The 19,455-nt window shown below is 46.5% G+C and overlaps 1 protein-coding gene across 1 annotated transcript in view; it reads right to left on the bottom strand.

Annotated features, from left to right (window-relative positions):
- Window positions 1-452: 452 nt before the first annotated feature.
- Window positions 453-19,455, bottom strand: part of LOC115129129 (cytoplasmic FMR1-interacting protein 2) — a 98,182-nt gene continuing 79,179 nt past the window's right edge. Inside the window, exons 20-30 of the mRNA XM_065018429.1 lie at window positions 15,782-15,901; window positions 15,200-15,399; window positions 14,527-14,614; window positions 14,262-14,405; window positions 11,441-11,531; window positions 10,488-10,618; window positions 6,196-6,268; window positions 5,997-6,091; window positions 5,530-5,768; window positions 2,920-3,067; window positions 453-2,615 (exon numbers count right to left, since the gene is read on the bottom strand). Coding sequence (XP_064874501.1) covers window positions 2,448-2,615; window positions 2,920-3,067; window positions 5,530-5,768; window positions 5,997-6,091; window positions 6,196-6,268; window positions 10,488-10,618; window positions 11,441-11,531; window positions 14,262-14,405; window positions 14,527-14,614; window positions 15,200-15,399; window positions 15,782-15,901 — 1,497 coding nt within the window. The 3' untranslated portion in view covers window positions 453-2,447. The remainder of the gene's footprint in view (window positions 2,616-2,919; window positions 3,068-5,529; window positions 5,769-5,996; window positions 6,092-6,195; window positions 6,269-10,487; window positions 10,619-11,440; window positions 11,532-14,261; window positions 14,406-14,526; window positions 14,615-15,199; window positions 15,400-15,781; window positions 15,902-19,455) is intronic.

The raw sequence follows: 19,455 nt of genomic DNA on the forward strand, positions 1-19,455 counted from the left end.
CAGAGGAAACGAGACTTCCGCCAGTGCCCACTGACTTCTGATACATATCGAATACACTGTGGCTATCTTCAAATGCATACCGAATGTTCAAGTTACAATGTACATGGTCATACATGATTCTTAGTACATTTTCAGTTAACACATTTTTTATTTCATGGAAATGCAATTTAATTTCCTTTTGCAGGACCATTCGTTGTACATCTTTATATTCTCTTTTACTCCTTTTTTGTATCTCAAAACATGATCACTTGTACAACAATATCATGAACAAAAGCCTGTCACAAACGTACCCTTTACAATATATCGCTCTTGTCATGTTAACATGTTGGAAAATGATGCACTGATAACTTTTACTTATCAATAGATTCACCCATTCAATGAACATTAAGGTGTAGTTGTGTGGATAAAGATAATTTAAAAAGGACAATTGGAACAATTACAGGAAACTAAACTTCATTTAGTTTTTTTTATTCAAACTGAAAATATGGTCGCTCCTTCATGGGTGTAACGATTAACTTTCCTTCATAAGAATAAAAAACAGGGTCAAAGGACTGATAACACTGCTAAAGAAAAAAAATCCAACAATATGGAATATTGAATATATTTAGGAAATTGCCCTCTCTCCATCTCTTGTGTGTAATTCGTACCTAAACAGTGAAAATGCAACTTATTGATTGCTTTAATTCTTCTTCTATAGAGGGAATGAACTGTACAGGAGTTTGATATTACCAACATCTTCCATTCACTCTCTGAACAAATCTATCTAATACAGTAAAGTCATCCTGGTCTCTTTTGTTATTTGACAACCAAGAATGATTTCTAACGTTTTTTTTACTCCGGAAAAACAAAACAAAAAAACACACGTGCAGATGAAGATGTTGTCAATCATTTCAAAAATGGTAAACAATATCACTGTATTAAACACACATACAGAATATAACAATGTTCAATAAACTGACAAGACAGAGAGAAATCAAAAAGTAGGTGAGGATTAGGATTCTCGTCAGTAGAAGAGGAAAGTTATACCAAGGATGAAGAATGTAATTATCAATAATGAATTAAAAACAATAACAATTACAACACTCAACACTTCTCTTTTTAGTTCAACAGTGACATTTCCAATGGAGAATGGAACTGAATAAAAATTATACTCAGAGGCTAAAACCCCCCAAATAAGTGAAAAATAAATAAAGCAACTAAGAAAAGCAGTCACGTGTCCTTGTTATGCAGTCAAGTGTCCTTGTTATGCAGTCAAGTGTCCTTGGTATGCAGTCAAGTGTCCTTGGTATGCAGTCAAGTGTCCTTGGTATGCAGTCAAGTGCCCTTGGTATGCAGTCACGTGTCCTTGGTATGCAGTCACGTGTCCTTGTTATGCAGTCAAGTGTCCTTGTTATGCAGTCAAGTGTCCTTGTTATGCAGTCAAGTGTCCTTGTTATGCTATTTGAAACAGTAGGGTTGTGTGAGGAGAGAAGAGTTGTGGCTAACTACTCCTATGACACTGGTTTACTAAGCATGGGTATGTCCAGGGAGATGTGTGGCTACATCCAAATGGCACCCTATTCCTTATAGGAGCGTGTCAAAAGTAGTGCACTATATAGGGAATAGGGTGCCATTTGGGACACACACACATGTTAGCCTCTGGGATGAATGAATGGACAGCTTGACTTGTGTGATGATCATATTATGGATGTTATGGGGGGAAGTGCCACTGATGACTTTGGTGTAATTAAGTATCATCATAATACTTAGCACCCGTGTGGACTTCATGAAGCAATTCAATAAAATGGAGGTTGGGTTTGCTTTCGTACGTCATCTACGAAATAATAATCTCAGGTTATAGGTCATTTCAGAATCAGATTATTTGTATGCGTTGAGGTTTTGGAGATTATTCCAGCATATCTATCATCTTTTATGTAGGTTGATTGTTGATGCTCACTAAATGGTTTCTCAGAGGTATCTGATAGACTGTTCATTGTGACTAGAGGGGAAGCAGGGCATTACTGCAGATCTGTAACCACTCAGGATTGGCAGTTGTGTATTTCTGAGCCCATCCATGTGACATATAGCTCTAGTGACAGGACAAGGGATGCTGAGTCTGGGTGTGAGAGTCACATGGGTTGGGAACAGAAAAACTAACATCTGAAAACACCCACACCTCTAAAACTAGACTGTGTTTTATGGGCCTAAAATATTCAGACTTCAGAAAACTCTGTTCGAGATTTATACTTTTTAACGGTCGCCATGTTGACACGAAAAGTTCCAAGACAGTTGCATTCTGGAATGCAAATTGGAATGTCATTTGTATGGAATATTTGGTGCCAAAATGGTGTACAGTCAGACAGACCTCTGAAATCTTAAGGCTCTGAGAGTCTGAGTACAAGGCCAAAGAGAGGCAGACTGTGTGGTGATGATTTGGGTTGGTGTGTGTGTGTATGTGTGTGTTCCTCTCAGCATGTTGTGGCCAGGGACTGGTGTATAGGTGGCTGGAAGCAGCGGACATGCTCCACAGTGGAACTATCGGTCTCCACAGCCTTCATGTACTTGTTGAGGATGGCAAAGATCTCATTGTTCAGGATCTGGTACTTCCTGATGCGGTCAGCCATCTTCTTCAGTGGCTGTAGATAGATAGATAGATAGATAGATAGATAGATAGATAGATAGATAGATAGATAGATAGATAGATAGATAGATAGATAGATAGATAGATAGATAGATAGATGGGGTTTAAAATTAAAATCACAGACTAGGATTGTAGTAGCCAAGGACTTGCCACCATAAAGATGGTGAGCTTCCTCTTCTCATATAAAAAAAAATTGCCAGCAGTTGACATATTTCTTAATCCATTCTGTCATCTTACTTCTGTGTTAGCATGCTGGTTAAAACAAAGTAGATGTGTGCATAGCGTCAGTGGGTACCCACCACGTTCTTGATGATCTCATCCTTGCTGTCCTGCCTCTGCACCTTGAGCAGGTGGTAGCAGAAGTCAAACAGGTCAAAGCGGCGCTGCTGACCCAACAGCACGATGATGGAACAGCCTGCCCAGTTCAGCCCGTCACCAAAACACTGCCTGCAGAGGATACATACAGGAACTTAATAAGTACTTTGTATTTGTAGAAAACGCTTTACAAATCAAGCTCAGTTGATTGGATAGTGATTGCTTTATCTACTACTGTGCATGTGCACTAAACAGCCCTGAGAGGACTACAGTAACACACTCCTTACTGTGTGAGTACGCTGCCATGCCCCCTACAGTAACTCACTCCCTACTGTGTGAGTACGCTGCCATGCCCCCTACAGTAACTCACTCCCTACTGTGTGAGTACGCTGCCATGCCCCCTACAGTAACTCACTCCCTACTGTGTGAGTACGCTGCCATGCCCCCTACAGTAACACACTCCTTACTGTGTGAGTACGCTGCCATGCCCCCTACAGTAACACACTCCTTACTGTGTGAGTACGCTGCCATGCCCCCTACAGTAATACACTCCTTACTGTGTGAGTACGCTGCCATGCCCCCTACAGTAACTCACTCCCTACTGTGCGAGTAAACTGCTGTCATGATGTTGGCCTGGGGGTAGGTTTATGACAGTCATACATACCTCTAAACACCTTTTTCCTCTCTCTACCCTACTAATGTTACATTTGAAAACCCCTTGGTTAACATAGAGATTCTGGGAACATCAGAAGGTGGGGGGAAATGAACTATATTCTGGTAATCCGACCAATTGAACATATGCAGTGGTACTTAATGAATATGATGTCAGTTCGGTTGTCATCTGAGACATTCTCATCAATGATAAGATGACATAAACTCTACAGTGGAAAGTCTACACATCAGAGTTATCAGATTCACATTGAATTGTTGTTCAATTTAAATGTTTGAATTTGAAATTATTCGTGATGGGATGAAATGTGATTTTAGCTTCTAAAATGTGAGAATTGTGTTTTCATAAGGTTAGGGCTCTGCTCAATCAGTGGCCCGCCCCTGTGAAGAGTCATGGGTTATAAAACTTTTCAGACACACCCTTCTCGCTCCACTATATAAAGCCTTGACGACAATGTAACCTCCTATTCCGAGGATGTGGGGACGACGGTCCGATGTCAGAATGGTTCAGATAATAACTACAGAATGAAACCAACATCAGCGTGAGCTTTGGTTGCGAATGGTATGAACTTTGAACTCTTATTCACTCCAGAAGTGATACCTCCTAGCCGTTGAGTTATCAACAGCAGCTGCAAACGAGGGTTAGGAAGGAACAGACAGAGTATCCCGTCTATCACACAACGAAGTTACTACAAAGTATCTAATTGACCACCAGAGACATTCTTCAAAGGACTCGGTTTGGCAACACGGTCTTCCATCTACCACAAACCTACTGAAGCGCAGCTCAGAGTAAATATTTATTCCATTTTCCTTTTCCAAATGGACGTTTTCCTTTATGATGTAATTTGTAATCAAGTTATGATTTAATTATGTGTATGTGTAATTCTGTGTGATTAGTTAGGTATTTAGTAAATAAATAATTAAACCCAATTTTGTATTGCTGATTCAACTTGTTAGCCAGGGTTCGTGCAGAAAACCAAGAATTGACAACTTTCAGACGAAACTGAATTAAGGTGGCGATTAATATTGACTGCTATTGATGTAAAATATTACTAGGTCTTTAAGAGTTTATTCGGAAGATAACAGCTCTATAAATATTATTTTGTGGTGCCCCGACTCTCTAGTTAATTACATTTACATGATTAGGTCAATTAGGTAATATTAATTACAGAGAAATTATTTTATAGAATAGCATGTCATATCACTTAACCCGGCATAGCCAAAGACAACACTGCCATGCCCCCTACAGTAAGTCACTCCTTACTGTGTGAGTACGCTGCCATGCCCCCTACAGTAAGTCACTCCCTACTGTGTGAGTACGCTGCCATGCCCCCTACAGTAAGTCACTCCCTACTGTGTGAGTACGCTGCCATGCCCCCTACAGTAAGTCACTCCTTACTGTGTGAGTACGCTGCCATGCCCCCTACAGTAAGTCACTCCCTACTGTGTGAGTACGCTGCCATGGCTCCTACAGTAACTCACTCCTTACTGTGTGTGTGTGAGTACGCTGCCATGCCCTCTACAGTAACTCACTCCTTACTGTGTGTGTGAGTACGCTGCCATGCCCTCTTCAGTAACTCACTCCTTACTGTGTGTGTGAGTACGCTGCCATGCCCTCTACAGTAACTCACTCATTACTGTGTGTGTGAGTACGCTGCCATGCCCTCTACAGTAACTCACTCATTACTGTGTGTGTGAGTACGCTGCCATGCCCTCTACAGTAACTCACTCCTTACTGTGTGTGTGAGTACGCTGCCATGCCCTCTACAGTAACTCACTCCTTACTGTGTGTGTGAGTACGCTGCCATGCCCTCTACAGTAACTCACTCCTTACTGTGTGTGTGAGTACGCTGCCATGCCCTCTACAGTAACTCACTCCTTACTGTGTGTGTGAGTATGCTGCCATGCCCTCTACAGTAACTCACTCTGCGGTGAACTCGTGAGTGCCGACAGGTATGCAGTAAACAAACTGCATGGCGCTCCAGAGGCGGTGGAATTCCATACACTCGTCCACATGCATCACGCCATTGGTGGGAGGCGGGCCTCGCCACACGGCGTCCTGCAGGAAACTACGGATCCTTGTAAGGATCACCTCGAACATGGACAGGCCACAGCAAAGACGCTCCTTGGTCAACAGATCCCCCTCACGGGCTATAGCTATTTGCTGAAAAAGAGGAGGAAAGGAAACATTAGGAGAGGAAGTAAGGAGAACAGGGAGTAAGGTAGAGCAGATAAAATAGGGAGAGTTTAATTGTTTTGGAACTTTGGTGCCAATATGGCTGCCCTTACAAATTTCTACATTTCAAACCAAGATTGTGGAAACTGTCTGTGGGTCAGGACAGAGAGCCAGATGATGAGGTGTGGATGGTGATGACAAGCAGGTAGAGCTCACCTGAGGGGTCCCCAGCCTCTCGATGAGGGGCACCAGATGGAGTGGAGCATACTTAGCCTCCAGCCTCTTCATCCTGACTTCCAGACGCTCCCCCTCTACACACACACATCAGTCAGATATGCATAATATTGACCACCTTATCCCACCCATCCACCTTGTTCTCAATCAGGATCCACATGCCTGGACCTGTATCACATACCTTTGATGTAGACCCTGGGGAGGATGTTCTGGAAGGGAGCTGCATGAAGCAGGTCACACACCTCCTCCTGGGACTGTGGTTAACACACACACACACACACACACACACACACACACACACACACACACACACACACACACACACACAGAGGTGATATTGAACACCAGCCAACATCTCTCCTGTATACTACATGGGGTAGTTAGTGGTGATGGGAGGGAGGTGTTATACTCATTAGTAATGATTGGAGTCAGAGGTACATAAGCTGTGAGAATGTGTGTATAAGTGAGTGAGTAGTACAGTTATGAGGAGATAACCCTAGGCAGGTGTATGACTCATGCACTAAAGTACAGGAGGCTGCGCCACTAAGTACAGGAGGCTGCGCCACTAAGTACAGGAGGCTACGCCACTATGTACAGGAGGACATGCCACTAAATACAGGAGGCTGTGCCACTAAGTACAGGAGGCTGTGCCACTAAGTACAGGAGGCTGCGCCACTAAGTACAGGAGGACATGCCACTAAATACAGGAGGCTGTGCCACTAAGTACAGGAGGCTGTGCCACTAAGTACAGGAGGCTGCGCCACTATGTACAGGATGACATGCCACTAAATACAGGAGGCTGTGCCACTAAGTACAGGAGGCTGCGCCACTAAGTACAGGAGGCTGCGCCACTAAGTACAGGAGGCTGCGCCACTAAGTACAGGAGGCTGCGCCACTAAGTACAGGAGGCTGCGCCACTAAGTACAGGAGGCTGCGCCACTAAGTACAGGAGGCTGCGCCACTAAGTACAGGAGGACATGCCACTAAGTACAGGAGGCTGTGCCACTAAGTACAGGAGGCTGTGCCACTAAGTACAGGAGGCTATGCCACTAAGTACAGGAGGCTGTGCCACTAAGTACAGGAGGCTGTGCCACTAAGTACAGGAGGCTGTGCCACTAAGTACAGGAGGCTGTGCCACTAAGTACAGGAGGCTGTGCCACTAAATACAGGACATCACACTGGTTTGACGTGTCATAGGTCTGACCTAACCTCTGGTCACCTCCCCCCTCAGTCATACTACAGGCTACTGTCACTCAGGTCTGGTCAACCAATAGGAATGGCTGGAATATGGAACTAAACGCATGGTTAAACTGGTGGTGTTAGAACCAATAGAACAAAGAGAATCAGAAAACAACAAGAGATCCAGATCAGGAAAGCTCCACTAAAACACTATGGAAGACAGAATGATCTGCATGCTGTGATCAGCCAGTACAAACACACACTATATACACTATATATACACACACAAGGCAGTCAGAGAATGAGACAGACCAGAGGGTATGAGGATGTAAAGAGTGACAGGCATTGAGAGAGAAGCCAGTGTGGACAGAGAGTATAGAGGCAGAAGTTGAGCACATACTTAACAGAAAGCCACCCAGAAACACACATGGGAGCCAAGGACATGAAGAGATACATTAAGATAGTCGCTTTTTATTATCCATTTATTTCAAATTATGGTATTTCCAATTATAGAATAATGATTCTATTCTTGGATGTTCTTTACTTTCTTAAAACATTTTTGAATCTCAATCCTTGGCTTTCATGGCCCTCCGGAGGTTAAACTTTGGGTGTCAGAGTAAGATGTTGAATAGGAAAACAGAGAAACACGTCAGCCCAAACCAACAGAGAGAGAGAGAGATGGGGAGAGAGAGAGAGAGAGAGATGGGGAGAGAGAGAGAGAGAGATGGGGAGAGAGAGAGAGAGAGAGAGAGAGAAAGAGAGATGGAGAGCCCAGACCAAAGAGAGTTTGGGAGAGCCCAACAGAGAGAGAGAGAGAGATCAGTCAGGGTGTGTGTTTGTTACCAAAGACAAGAGCTAGATTCTTACCACCTGTAGTAGTTGCCAGCGTGAAATAAAGAATAGAGTTGCAATTCAGATACAGTCAATATCAACATTTCTGGAGGGTGAAACTTTATTGAGACTGCGATAGAAACAGATATATTCAAACAGACAGAAAACCAAAGGAGAAATCGCCTGACAAGTAACAGTCCATATTTCTGAGCATGCAAAGGTGACCCTGAGAGAGAGAAAGAATTAGAGAAGAGAAAGTGGGAACGGGAGGAATAGAAGAGAGGAAAAGAGAGGGGAGAGGAGATGGAGAGTAGAATAGGGGGAGAGGAGAGTTAGAGGGGAGAGGTGATGAGAGTAGGATAGGGGGAGAGGAGAGAGAGAGGGGAGAGGTGATGAGAGTAGGATAGGGGGAGAGGAGAGAGAGAGAGGGGAGAGGTGATGAGAGTAGGATAGGGGGAGAGGAGAGAGGAGATGGAGAGTAGAATAGGGGGAGAGGAGAGAGAGAGGGGAGAGGTGATGAGACTAGGATAGGGGGAGAGGAGAGAGAGAGGGGAGAGGTGATGAGAGTAGGATAGGGGAGAGGAGAGAGAGAGGGAGAGGTGAGGTGATGAGAGTAGGATAGGGGAGAGGAGAGAGAGAGGGGAGAGGTGATGAGAGTAGGATAGGGGAGAAGAGAGAGAGAGGGGAGAGGTGATGAGAGTAGGATAGGGGAGAGGAGAGAGAGAGGGAGAGGTGAGGTGATGAGAGTAGGATAGGGGAGAGGAGAGAGGAGATGGAGAGTAGAATAGGGGAGAGGAGAGAGAGAGAGGGGAGAGGTGATGAGAGTAGGATAGGGGGAGAGGAGGGAGAGGTGATGAGAGTAGGATAGGGGAGAGGAGAGAGAGGGGGATAGGAGAGAGAGGGGGAGAGGAGAGAGAGAGGGGAGAGGTGATGAGAGTAGGATAGGGGAGAGGGAGAGAGAGAGGGGAGAGGTGATGAGAGTAGGATAGGGGAGAGGAGAGAGAGAGAGGGAGAGGTGATGAGAGTAGGATAGGGGAGAGGAGAGAGAGAGAGGGGAGAGGTGATGAGAGTAGGATAGGGGGAGGAGAGAGAGAGAGGGGAGAGGTGATGAGAGTAGGATAGGGGAGAGGAGAGAGAGAGAGGGGAGAGGTGATGAGAGTAGGATAGGGGAGAGGAGAGAGAGGGGAGAGGTGATGAGAGTAGGATAGGGGGAGAGGAGAGAGAGAGAGAGGGGAGAGGTGATGAGAGTAGGATAGGGGAGAGGAGAGAGAGAGAGAGGGGAGAGGTGATGAGAGTAGGATAGGGGGAGAGGAGAGAGAGAGGGGAGAGGTGATGAGAGTAGGATAGGGGAGAGGAGAGAGAGGGAGAGGTGATGAGAGTAGGATAGGGGAGAGGAGAGAGAGAGAGAGGGGAGAGGTGATGAGAGTAGGATAGGGAGAGAGGAGAGAGAGAGGAGAGGTGATGAGAGTAGGATAGGGGAGAGGAGAGAGAGGGGAGAGGTGATGAGTAGGATAGGAGGAGAGGAGAGAGAGGGAGAGGTGATGAGAGTAGAATAGGGGAGAGGAGAGAGAGGGGAGAGGTGATGAGTAGGATAGGAGGAGAGGAGAGATAGGGGGAGAGAGGGGAGAGGAGAGAGGTGATGAGAGTAGGATAGGGAGAGAGGAGAGAGGTGATGAGAGTAGGATAGGGAGAGAGGAGAGAGGTGATGAGAGTAGGATAGGGAGAGAGGAGAGAGGGGAGAGGAGAGAGGTGAGGAGAGTAGGATAGGGGAGAGGAGAGCGAGGGGAAGAGGAGAGAGGGGAGATGAGAGAGGGGAGAGAGGTGATGAGAGTAGGATAGGGGAGAGGAGAGAGGTGATGAGAGTAGGATAGGGAGAGAGGAGAGAGGTGATGAGAGTAGGATAGGGAGAGAGGAGAGAGGGGAGAGGAGAGAGGTGATGAGAGTAGGATAGGGGGAGAGGAGAGACGTGATGAGAGTAGGATAGGGGAGAGGAGAGAGGGGAGAGGTGATGAGAGTAGGATAGGGAGAGGAGAGAGGGGAGAGGAGAGAGGAGAGAAGTGATGAGAGTAGAATAGGGGAGAGGAGAGAGGTGATGAGAGTAGGATAGGGGGAGAGGAGAGAGGGAGAGGTGATGAGAGTAGGATAGGGGAGAGGAGAGAGGGGAGAGGAGAGAGGAGAGAAGTGATGAGAGTAGAATAGGGGGAGAGGAGAGAGGAGAGAGGTGATGAGAGTAGGATAGGGGAGAGGAGAGAGAGGGGAGAGGAGAGAGAGGGGATAGGAGAGAGGTGATGAGAGTAGGATAGGGGGAGAGGAGAGAGAGGGGAGAGGAAAGAGAAGGGAATAGGAAAGGAGAAAGAGAAAGAAGAGATACAGGTGAAGCAGGAGAGGATGGGGGAAGGAAGGGAGGACAGAACAGAGGAGAGAAAGGGATAGAGGTGAATAAGGAGAAGAAGAGGGACTCACCAGAGCTTGTTCGATGAGCAGACAGAAGAGGATGGCGTTCCCGACCTCTCTGAGACTCTGGAAGACATCTGTCTTCAGCTCTGCGTACTCTATAATGTCCTTCAGCTGGTGGTGGAAGAACTCCAGGATACCTGGCAGGGAAGGACAATCAATGGATTTTTAGAAAGCCCTTTTTACATCAGCACTGTTACAGAAACCCAGCCCCCCAAAAAGCAAGCAGTGTAGATGTAGAAGCACGGTGGCTATGAAAAACTCCCTAGAAAGGCAGGAACCTAGGAAGAAACCTAGAGAGGAACCAGGCTCTGAGGGGTGGCCAGTCCTTTTCTGGCTGTGTCCGGAGGAGATTTAAGAGGACATGGCTATTATGGCCAGAACACAGTTAAAAGTTACATCTACAAAGTTAAAATAGTTCAATGTTAAAATAACAGATCCGGATCCGATCCCATGGAGTTAAATACTAAGAAAGGGACTGTCCTTGACTGATAAACACACAGCAGTCTGATGATGGGATCTCTGACCATCCAGGTATGGTAGGATTATCAACTATGTCATGGTGATTATGACGATGTCTGTTCCGTCACTAAACTCTCTGTCGGTCTGTATGTCTGTCTTGTGCAGCAGCTGAACCAGGAGCTATAGCTCTAGGAGGATCAGGAAGTGTTGACAGAGATCAGGCATACAAGAAGTACAGCCTGTTACGGTACAGAACACCACTAATCTACCCAGCCTATAATCCCTGCTCATAGAGAAACATGCTAATCAAGCATATCTCATTTGATCTGTCAGAGGACTATAATATGATGGGACAACAAGCGGAAGTGTTATTGTCTGGGACTGACCGGGTTTCAAACCTGGGTTGTCTGTACGAGTCATGCCTGTGTTAGCCCTCTGAGCTAAAGCCTAGACATTTGCTGTGGGTTCACTGAACTACCTCTCCTCTACAATGAACCGACCTGGGGATCCGTACTCGTGGCGCGGCAGGCGACAGATCTTAGGCATCACCTCGATCAGAGTCTTCACATACTGCAGGATAGTGCCCTGCAACTAAGTAGGGAAGAGAAGAGGGGGAGGAAGTGTCAGAGGGAGAGGGGGAGGAAGTATCAGAGGGAGAGGAAGTATCAGAGGGAGAGGAAGTATCAGAGGGGGAGGAAGTGTCAGAGGGAGAGGGGGAGGAAGTATCAGTGGGAGAGGAAGTATCAGAGGGAGAGGCAGTATCAGAGGGAGAGGAAGTATCAGAGGGAGAGGCAGTATCAGAGGGAGAGGAAGTATCAGAGGGAGAGGAAGTATCAGAGGGGGAGGAAGTATCAGAGGGGGAGGAAGTATCAGAGGGAGAGGCAGTATCAGAGGGGGGAGGAAGTATCAGAGGGAGAGGCAGTATCAGAGGGGAGGAAGTATCAGAGGGAGAGGAAGTATCAGAGGGGGAGGAAGTATCAGAGGGGAGGAAGTATCAGAGGGGGAGGAAGTATCAGAGGGAGAGGAAGTATCAGAGGGAGAGGCAGTATCAGAGGGGAGGAAGTATCAGAGGGAGAGGAAGTATCAGAGGGGGAGGAAGTATCAGAGGGGGAGGAAGTATCAGAGGGAGAGGAAGTATCAGAGGGAGTGGAAGTATCAGAGGGAGAGGCAGTCAGAGGGAGAGGCAGTATCAGAGGGAGAGTTAGTAGCAGAGGGAGAGGCAGTATCAGAGGGAGAGGTAGTAGCAGAGGGAGAGGAAGTATCAGAGGGGGAGGCAGTATCAGAGGGAGAGAGGGAGAGGAAGTATCAGAGGGAGGGAAGTATCAGAGGGAGAGGGGGAGGAAGTATCAGAGGGAGAGGAAGTATCAGAGGGGAGGAAGTATCAGAGGGGAGGAAGTATCAGAGGGAGGAAGTATCAGAGGGAGGGAAGTATCAGAGGGAGAGGAAGTATCAGAGGGAGAGGAAGTATCAGAGGGAGAGGCAGTATCAGAGGGAGAGGAAGTATCAGAGGGAGAGGAAGTAGTATCAGAGGGAGAGGCAGTATCAGAGGGAGAGGAAGTATCAGAGGGAGAGGCAGTATCAGAGGGAGAGGAAGTATCAGAGGGAGAGGAAGTATCAGAGGGAGAGGAAGTATCAGAGGGAGAGGAAGTATCAGAGGGAGAGGACGTATCAGAGGGAGAGGCAGTATCAGAGGGAGAGGAAGTATCAGAGGGAGAGGAAGTATCAGAGGGAGAGGAAGTATCAGAGGGAGAGGACGTATCAGAGGGAGAGGCAGTATCAGAGGGAGAGGAAGTATCAGAGGGAGAGGAAGTATCAGAGGGAGAGGAAGTATCAGAGGGAGAGGCAGTATCAGAGGGAGAGGCAGTATCAGAGGGAGAGGCAGTATCAGAGGGAGAGGCAGTATCAGAGGGAGAGGAAGTATCAGAGGGAGAGGAAGTATCAGAGGGAGAGGCAGTATCAGAGGGAGAGGAAGTATCAGAGGGAGAGGAAGTATCAGAGGGGGAGGAAGTATCAGAGGGGAGGAAGTATCAGAGGGAGAGGCAGTATCAGAGGGGGAGGAAGTATCAGAGGGAGAGGCAGTATCAGAGGGGAGGAAGTATCAGAGGGAGAGGAAGTATCAGAGGGGGAGGAAGTATCAGAGGGGAGGAAGTATCAGAGGGGGAGGAAGTATCAGAGGAGAGGAAGTATCAGAGGGAGAGGCAGTATCAGAGGGAGAGGAAGTATCAGAGGAGAGGAAGTATCAGAGGGGAGGAAGTATCAGAGGGGGAGGAAGTATCAGAGGGAGAGGAAGTATCAGAGGGAGTGGAAGTATCAGAGGGAGAGGCAGTATCAGAGGGAGAGGAAGTATCAGAGGGAGAGGAAGTATCAGAGGGGGAGGCAGTATCAGAGGGAGAGGGGGAGGAAGTATCAGAGGGAGAGGAAGTATCAGAGGGAGAGGAAGTATCAGAGGGGGAGGCAGTATCAGAGGGAGAGGGGGAGGAAGTATCAGAGGGAGAGGAAGTATCAGAGGGAGAGGAAGTATCAGAGGGAGAGGGGGAGGAAGTATCAGAGGGAGAGGAAGTATCAGAGGTGGAGGAAGTATCAGAGGGGGAGGAAGTATCAGAGGGGAGGAAGTATCAGAGGGAGTGGAAGTATCAGAGGGAGAGGAAGTATCAGAGGGAGAGGAAGTATCAGAGGGAGAGGAAGTATCAGAGGGATAGGCAGTATCAGAGGGAGAGGAAGTATCAGAGGGAGAGGCAGTATCAGAGGGAGAGGAAGTATAAGAGGGAGAGGAAGTATCAGAGGGAGAGGAAGTATCAGAGGGAGAGGAAGTATCAGAGGGAGAGGACGTATCAGAGGGAGAGGCAGTATCAGAGGGAGAGGAAGTATCAGAGGGAGAGGAAGTATCAGAGGGAGAGGAAGTATCAGAGGGAGAGGACGTATCAGAGGGAGAGGCAGTATCAGAGGGAGAGGAAGTATCAGAGGGAGAGGAAGTATCAGAGGGAGAGGAAGTATCAGAGGGAGAGGCAGTATCAGAGGGAGAGGCAGTATCAGAGGGAGAGGCAGTATCAGAGGGAGAGGAAGTATCAGAGGGAGAGGAAGTATCAGAGGGAGAGGCAGTATCAAAGGGAGAGGCAGTATCAGAGGGAGAGGAAGTAGCAGAGGGAGAGGAGGTAGCAGAGGGAGAGGCAGTATCAGAGGGAGAGGAAGTATCAGAGGGAGAGGAAGAGGCAGTATCAGAGGGAGAGGATAAAAAGAGAGATTAGTTGGATCTACTTCTTTTTAAAGATGCTGCTATGTAGGAGTACATTCAGACAATGAGAGACAAATAGCCCATAATACCAGGCTCTTGACTATCTTGAGCAGCTCCTCCATCACCACGGCGATGCCCTGGTAACCAAGGAGACGGCAGATGGTCTTGAAGTGGGGCGGGCCTACGAAGTTCCTGTAGGAGCTATAGATGTGTGAGTAGGCAATGTTCAGAGGCTGGGGGAGGGAGAGGAAACATTACATCAGAAACATGCTCTCAAAACTGCTCTAAATATAGGTACACATCTATCTCATTTCTATAGTTGAATGAAAATAGCAGACAGTACACAGTACATACTTTAGACCCATACAGGTAGTACGGCTGCACGTTGGCTGGCTTGTCTCGCTGAGGCTCCTGGGTAAAGGGGATGGCAGTCCGAACGAAGCTGAGGACACAGGGAATGAGATAGAGTTCAGGGGTCATGAGCAGTAGACCACTTAGGTAATGACTAAATGGAATATAGATAGCCAACTGCTGAACCTGAGCGATGTTTTGGTAGACCGGCAATCAGCTGCCCAAGAACCGTAAGCTTGTGAACCAAGACTACCCAAGAACCGTAAGCTTGTGAACCAAGACTACCCAAGAACCGTAAGCTTGTGAACCAAGACTACCCAAGAACCGTAAGCTTGTGAACCAAGACTACCCAAGAACCGTAAGCCAAGACTACCCAAGAACCGTAAGCCAAGACTACCCAAGAACCGTAAGCTTATGAACCAAGACTACCCAAGAACCGTAAGCCAAGACTACCCAAGAACCGTAAGCTTATGAACCAAGACTACCCAAGAACCGTAAGCTTGTGAACCAAGACTACCCAAGAACCGTAAGCTTGTGAACCAAGACTACCCAAGAACCGTAAGCTTGTGAACCAAGACTACCCAAGAACCGTAAGCTTGTGAACCAAGACTACCCAAGAACCGTAAGCTTGTGAACCAAGACTACCCAAGAACACCCCCTTCCCCCTACCACTGACCGGTTGGTGGAGCCGTTGTAGCAGTAGTTGGGGAGGAAGTCAAAGTTGAGTTCCCAGAAGACATGGAGCGTGATGCGTCCGTAGGGGGCAGACACATTGTGGTTGGCCTCGCGGAACATGGCATCGAAGCTGTCCAGGGTCATGTGCTTCGAGAGCAGACGATGAGTCAGTCTGTTGATGTCCATCAACCACTCCAACTCCTGATGGGTGGATTGACAGGCAGACAGACAGACAGACAGACAGACAGACAGACAGACAGACAGACAGACAGACAGACAGACAGACAGACAGACAGACAGACAGACAGACAGACAGACAGACAGACAGACAGACAGACAGATAGATAATGATAATGAAAAGATAGAACAAAAGCAGGTAATAGTGTGGCCAGTGGAGCATAGGGCCAAGAGGACAGGACAGGACCAATGAGAGTGAGCGTGGTGTGTGAAATGTGACTGACAGTATGCTATCTGAGAGTGTACATTTGACGCAGGGCTAGGAGTGCGAAGTAGTGTTGGTTGTATGGTGTATGGGAAGGTTGAGACCACAGTATACAGTATGCCTCTGCCCTGGTGTTCTCACCACAATGGAGGTGAGGTCTTCACTCTCAAAGCGACTGATGGCCTGGTCCAGAGACTTGTACATGGCTGCTGAGATCCTCTGGGTGACCAGACGGTTCAGATCGATAGAGCGACCTAAGAGCTGGAGAGAGGGAGGACAGGATGAGAGAGAGAGAGAGAGAGAGAGAGCGAGAGAGAGAGAGAGTGAGAGCGAGAGCGAGAGGGAGAGAGAGAGAGCGAGAGAGAGAGAGTGAGATCGAGAGCGAGAGGGAGAGAGAAAGAGCGAGAGAGAGAGAGAGAAAGAGGAAGGGAGAGAGAGAGAGAGGGAGAGAGAGAGAGAGGGAGCGAGAGAGAGAGAGAGAGAGAGAGGGAGCGAGACATTGAATGAGTTACAGGACAAAATAAAAACCCTCCAACCCAAAAAGGCCTGTGGTGTTGATGGTATCCTCAATGAAATGATCAAATATACAGATAACAAATTCCAATTGGCTATACTAAAACTCTTTAACATCATCCTTAGCTCTGGCATCTTCCCCAATATTTGGAACCAAGGACTGATCAGCCCAATCCACAAAAGTGGAGACAAATTTGACCCCAATAACTACCGTGGAATATGCGTCAACAGTAACCTTGGGAAAATCCTTTGCATTATCATTAACAGCAGACTCGTACATTTCCTCAATTAAAACAATGTACTGAGCAAATGTCAAATTGGCTTTTTACCAAATTACCGTACAACAGACCATGTATTCACCCTGCACACCCTAATTGACAACCAAACAAACCAAAACAAAGGCAAAGTCTTCTCATGCTTTGTTGATTTCAAAAAAGCATTTGACTCAATTTGGCATGAGGGTCTGCTATACAAACTGATGGAAAGTGGTGTTGGGGGTAAAACATACGACATTATAAAATCCATGTACACAAACAACAAGAGTGCGGTTAAAATTGGCAAAAAACACACACATTTCTTCACACAGGGTCGTGGGGTGAGACAGGGATGCAGCTTAAGCCCCACCCTCTTCAACATATATATCAACGAATTGGCGCGGGCACTAGAAAAGTCTGCAGCACCCGGCCTCACCCTACTAGAATCCGAAGTCAAATGTCTGCTGTTTGCTGATGATCTGGTGCTTCTGTCACCAACCAAGGAGGGCCTACAGCAGCACCTAGATCTTATGCACAGATTCTGTCAGACCTGCGCCCTAACAGTAAATCTCAGTAAGACCAAAATAATGGTGTTTCAAAAAAGGTCCAGTCACCAGGACCACAAATACAAATTCCATCTAGCCACTGTTGCCCTAGAGCACACAAAAAACTATACATACCTTGGCCTAAACATCAGCGCCAAAGGTAACTTCCACAAAGCTGTGAACGATCTGAGAGACAAGGCAAGAAGTGCATTCTATGCCATCAAAAGGAACATAAATTTCAACATACCAATTAGGATTTGGCTAAAAATACTTGAATCAGTCATAGAGCCCATTGCCCTTTATGGTTGTGAGGTCTGGGGTCCGCTCACCAACCAAGACTTCACAAAATGGGACAAACACCAAATTGAGACTCTGCACGCAGAATTCTGCAAAAATATCCTCCGTGTACAACGTAGAACACCAAATAATGCATGCAGAGCGGAATTAGGCCGATACCCACTAATTATCAAAATCCAGAAAAGAGCCGTTAAATTCTATAACCACTTAAAAGGAAGCGATTCCCAAACCTTCCACAACAAAGCCATCACCTACAGAGAGATGAACCTGGAGAAGAGTCCCCTAAGCAAGCTGGTCCTGGGGCTCTGTTCACAAACACAAACACACCCTACAGAGCCCCAGGACAGCAGCACAATTAGACCCAACCAAATCATGAGAAAACAAAAAGATAATTACTTGACACATTGGAAAGAATTAACAAAAAAACAGAGCAAACTAGAATGCTATTTGGCCCTACACAGAGAGTACACAGCGGCAGAATACCTGACCACTGTGACTGACCCAAAATTAAGGAAAGCTTTGACTATGTACAGACTCAGTGAGCATAGCCTTGCTATTGAGAAAGGCCGCCGTAGGCAGACATGGCTCTCAAGAGAAGACAGGCTATGTGCTCACTGCCCACAAAATGAGGTGGAAACTGAGCTGCACTTCCGAACCTCCTGCCCAATGTATGACCATATTAGAGAGACATATTTCCCTCAGATTACACAGATCCACAAAGAATTTGAAAACAAATCCAATTTTGATAAACTCCCATATATCTACTGGGTGAAATTCCACAGTGTGCCATCACAGCAGCAAGATTTGTGACCTGTTGCCACGAGAAAAGGGCAACCAGTGAAGAACACACACCATTGTAAATACAACCCATATTTATACTTATTTATTTTATCTTGTGTCCTTTACCATTTGTACATTGTTAAAACACTGTATATATATAATATGACATTTGTAATGTCTTTATTGTTTTGAAACTTCTGTATGTGTAATGTTTACTGTTCATTTTGTATTGTTTATTTCACTTTATATACTCACTTTATATATTATCTACCTCACTTGCTTTGGCAATGTTAACACATGTTTCCCATGCCAATAAAGCCCTTGAATTGAAATGAATTGAGAGAGAGAGGAAGAGAGAGAGAGAGAGAGAGAGAGAGAGAGAGAGAGAGAGAGAGAGAGAGAGGAAGGGAGAGAGAGAGGGAGAGAGAGAGAGAGAGAGAGAGAGAGTTGGGAGAGAGGAAGAGAGAGAGAGAGAGAGAGAGAGAGAGAGAGAGAGAGAGAGAGAGAGAGAGAGAGAGAGAGAGAGAGAGAAAGAGAAAGAAAGAGAGAGAAAGAGTACCCAAACCTTCCTTAACAAAGCCATCACCTACAGTCCCCTAAGCAAGCTGGTACTGGGGCTGTTCATAAACACAAACTGACCCCACAGAGCCTCAGAACAGCAAAACTATTAGACCCAACCAAATCATGAGAAAACAAAAAGATAATTACTTGACACGTTGGAAAGAATTAACAAACAAATTAACAAAAAAACTGAGCAAACTAGAATGGTATTTGGCCCTAAACAGAGAGTACACAGTGACAGAATACCTGACCACTGTGACTGACCCAAAAATTAAGGAAAGCTTTGACTATGTACAGACTCAGTGAGCATAGCCGTGCTTTTGAGAAAGGCCGCCGTAGCCCACAAAATGAGGTGGAAACTGAGCTGCACTTCCTAACCTCCTGCCAAATGTATGACCATATTAGAGACACATATTTCCCTCAGATTACACAGACCCACAAAGAATTTGAAAACAAACCCGATTTTGATAAACTCCAATATCTACTGAGTGAAATACCACAGTGTGCCATCACAGCAGCAAGATTTGTGAATTGTTGCCCCAAGAAAGGGGCAACCAGTGAAGAACAAACACCAGTGTAAATAGAGTAAATCTTTCAGTCTAATACTGCCCTTTACTTACTTGTCTAGCTCTTCGTTAGACGCATGCTTTGTGTAAGTACTAATTTGTCCTCTCCAAGTTCAGCTGGAATTTAGCCCGAAAGGATTTGAAAAATGTGATGCGGTGCAGAGAATATCAGATCTCATCAATGATTGGAGAAGTGTTTAACACCCCCCCCCCCCCCCCCCCCCACGTCCTTCTCATATAATATCTTGTCATAAGGGCAACGTGACTGCAAGAGAGACAGGCTGGAATGTCAATTCTCA

The sequence above is a fragment of the Oncorhynchus nerka genome, linkage group LG5 (assembly GCF_034236695.1).
Source record: "Oncorhynchus nerka isolate Pitt River linkage group LG5, Oner_Uvic_2.0, whole genome shotgun sequence".
NCBI lineage: Eukaryota > Metazoa > Chordata > Actinopteri > Salmoniformes > Salmonidae > Oncorhynchus > Oncorhynchus nerka.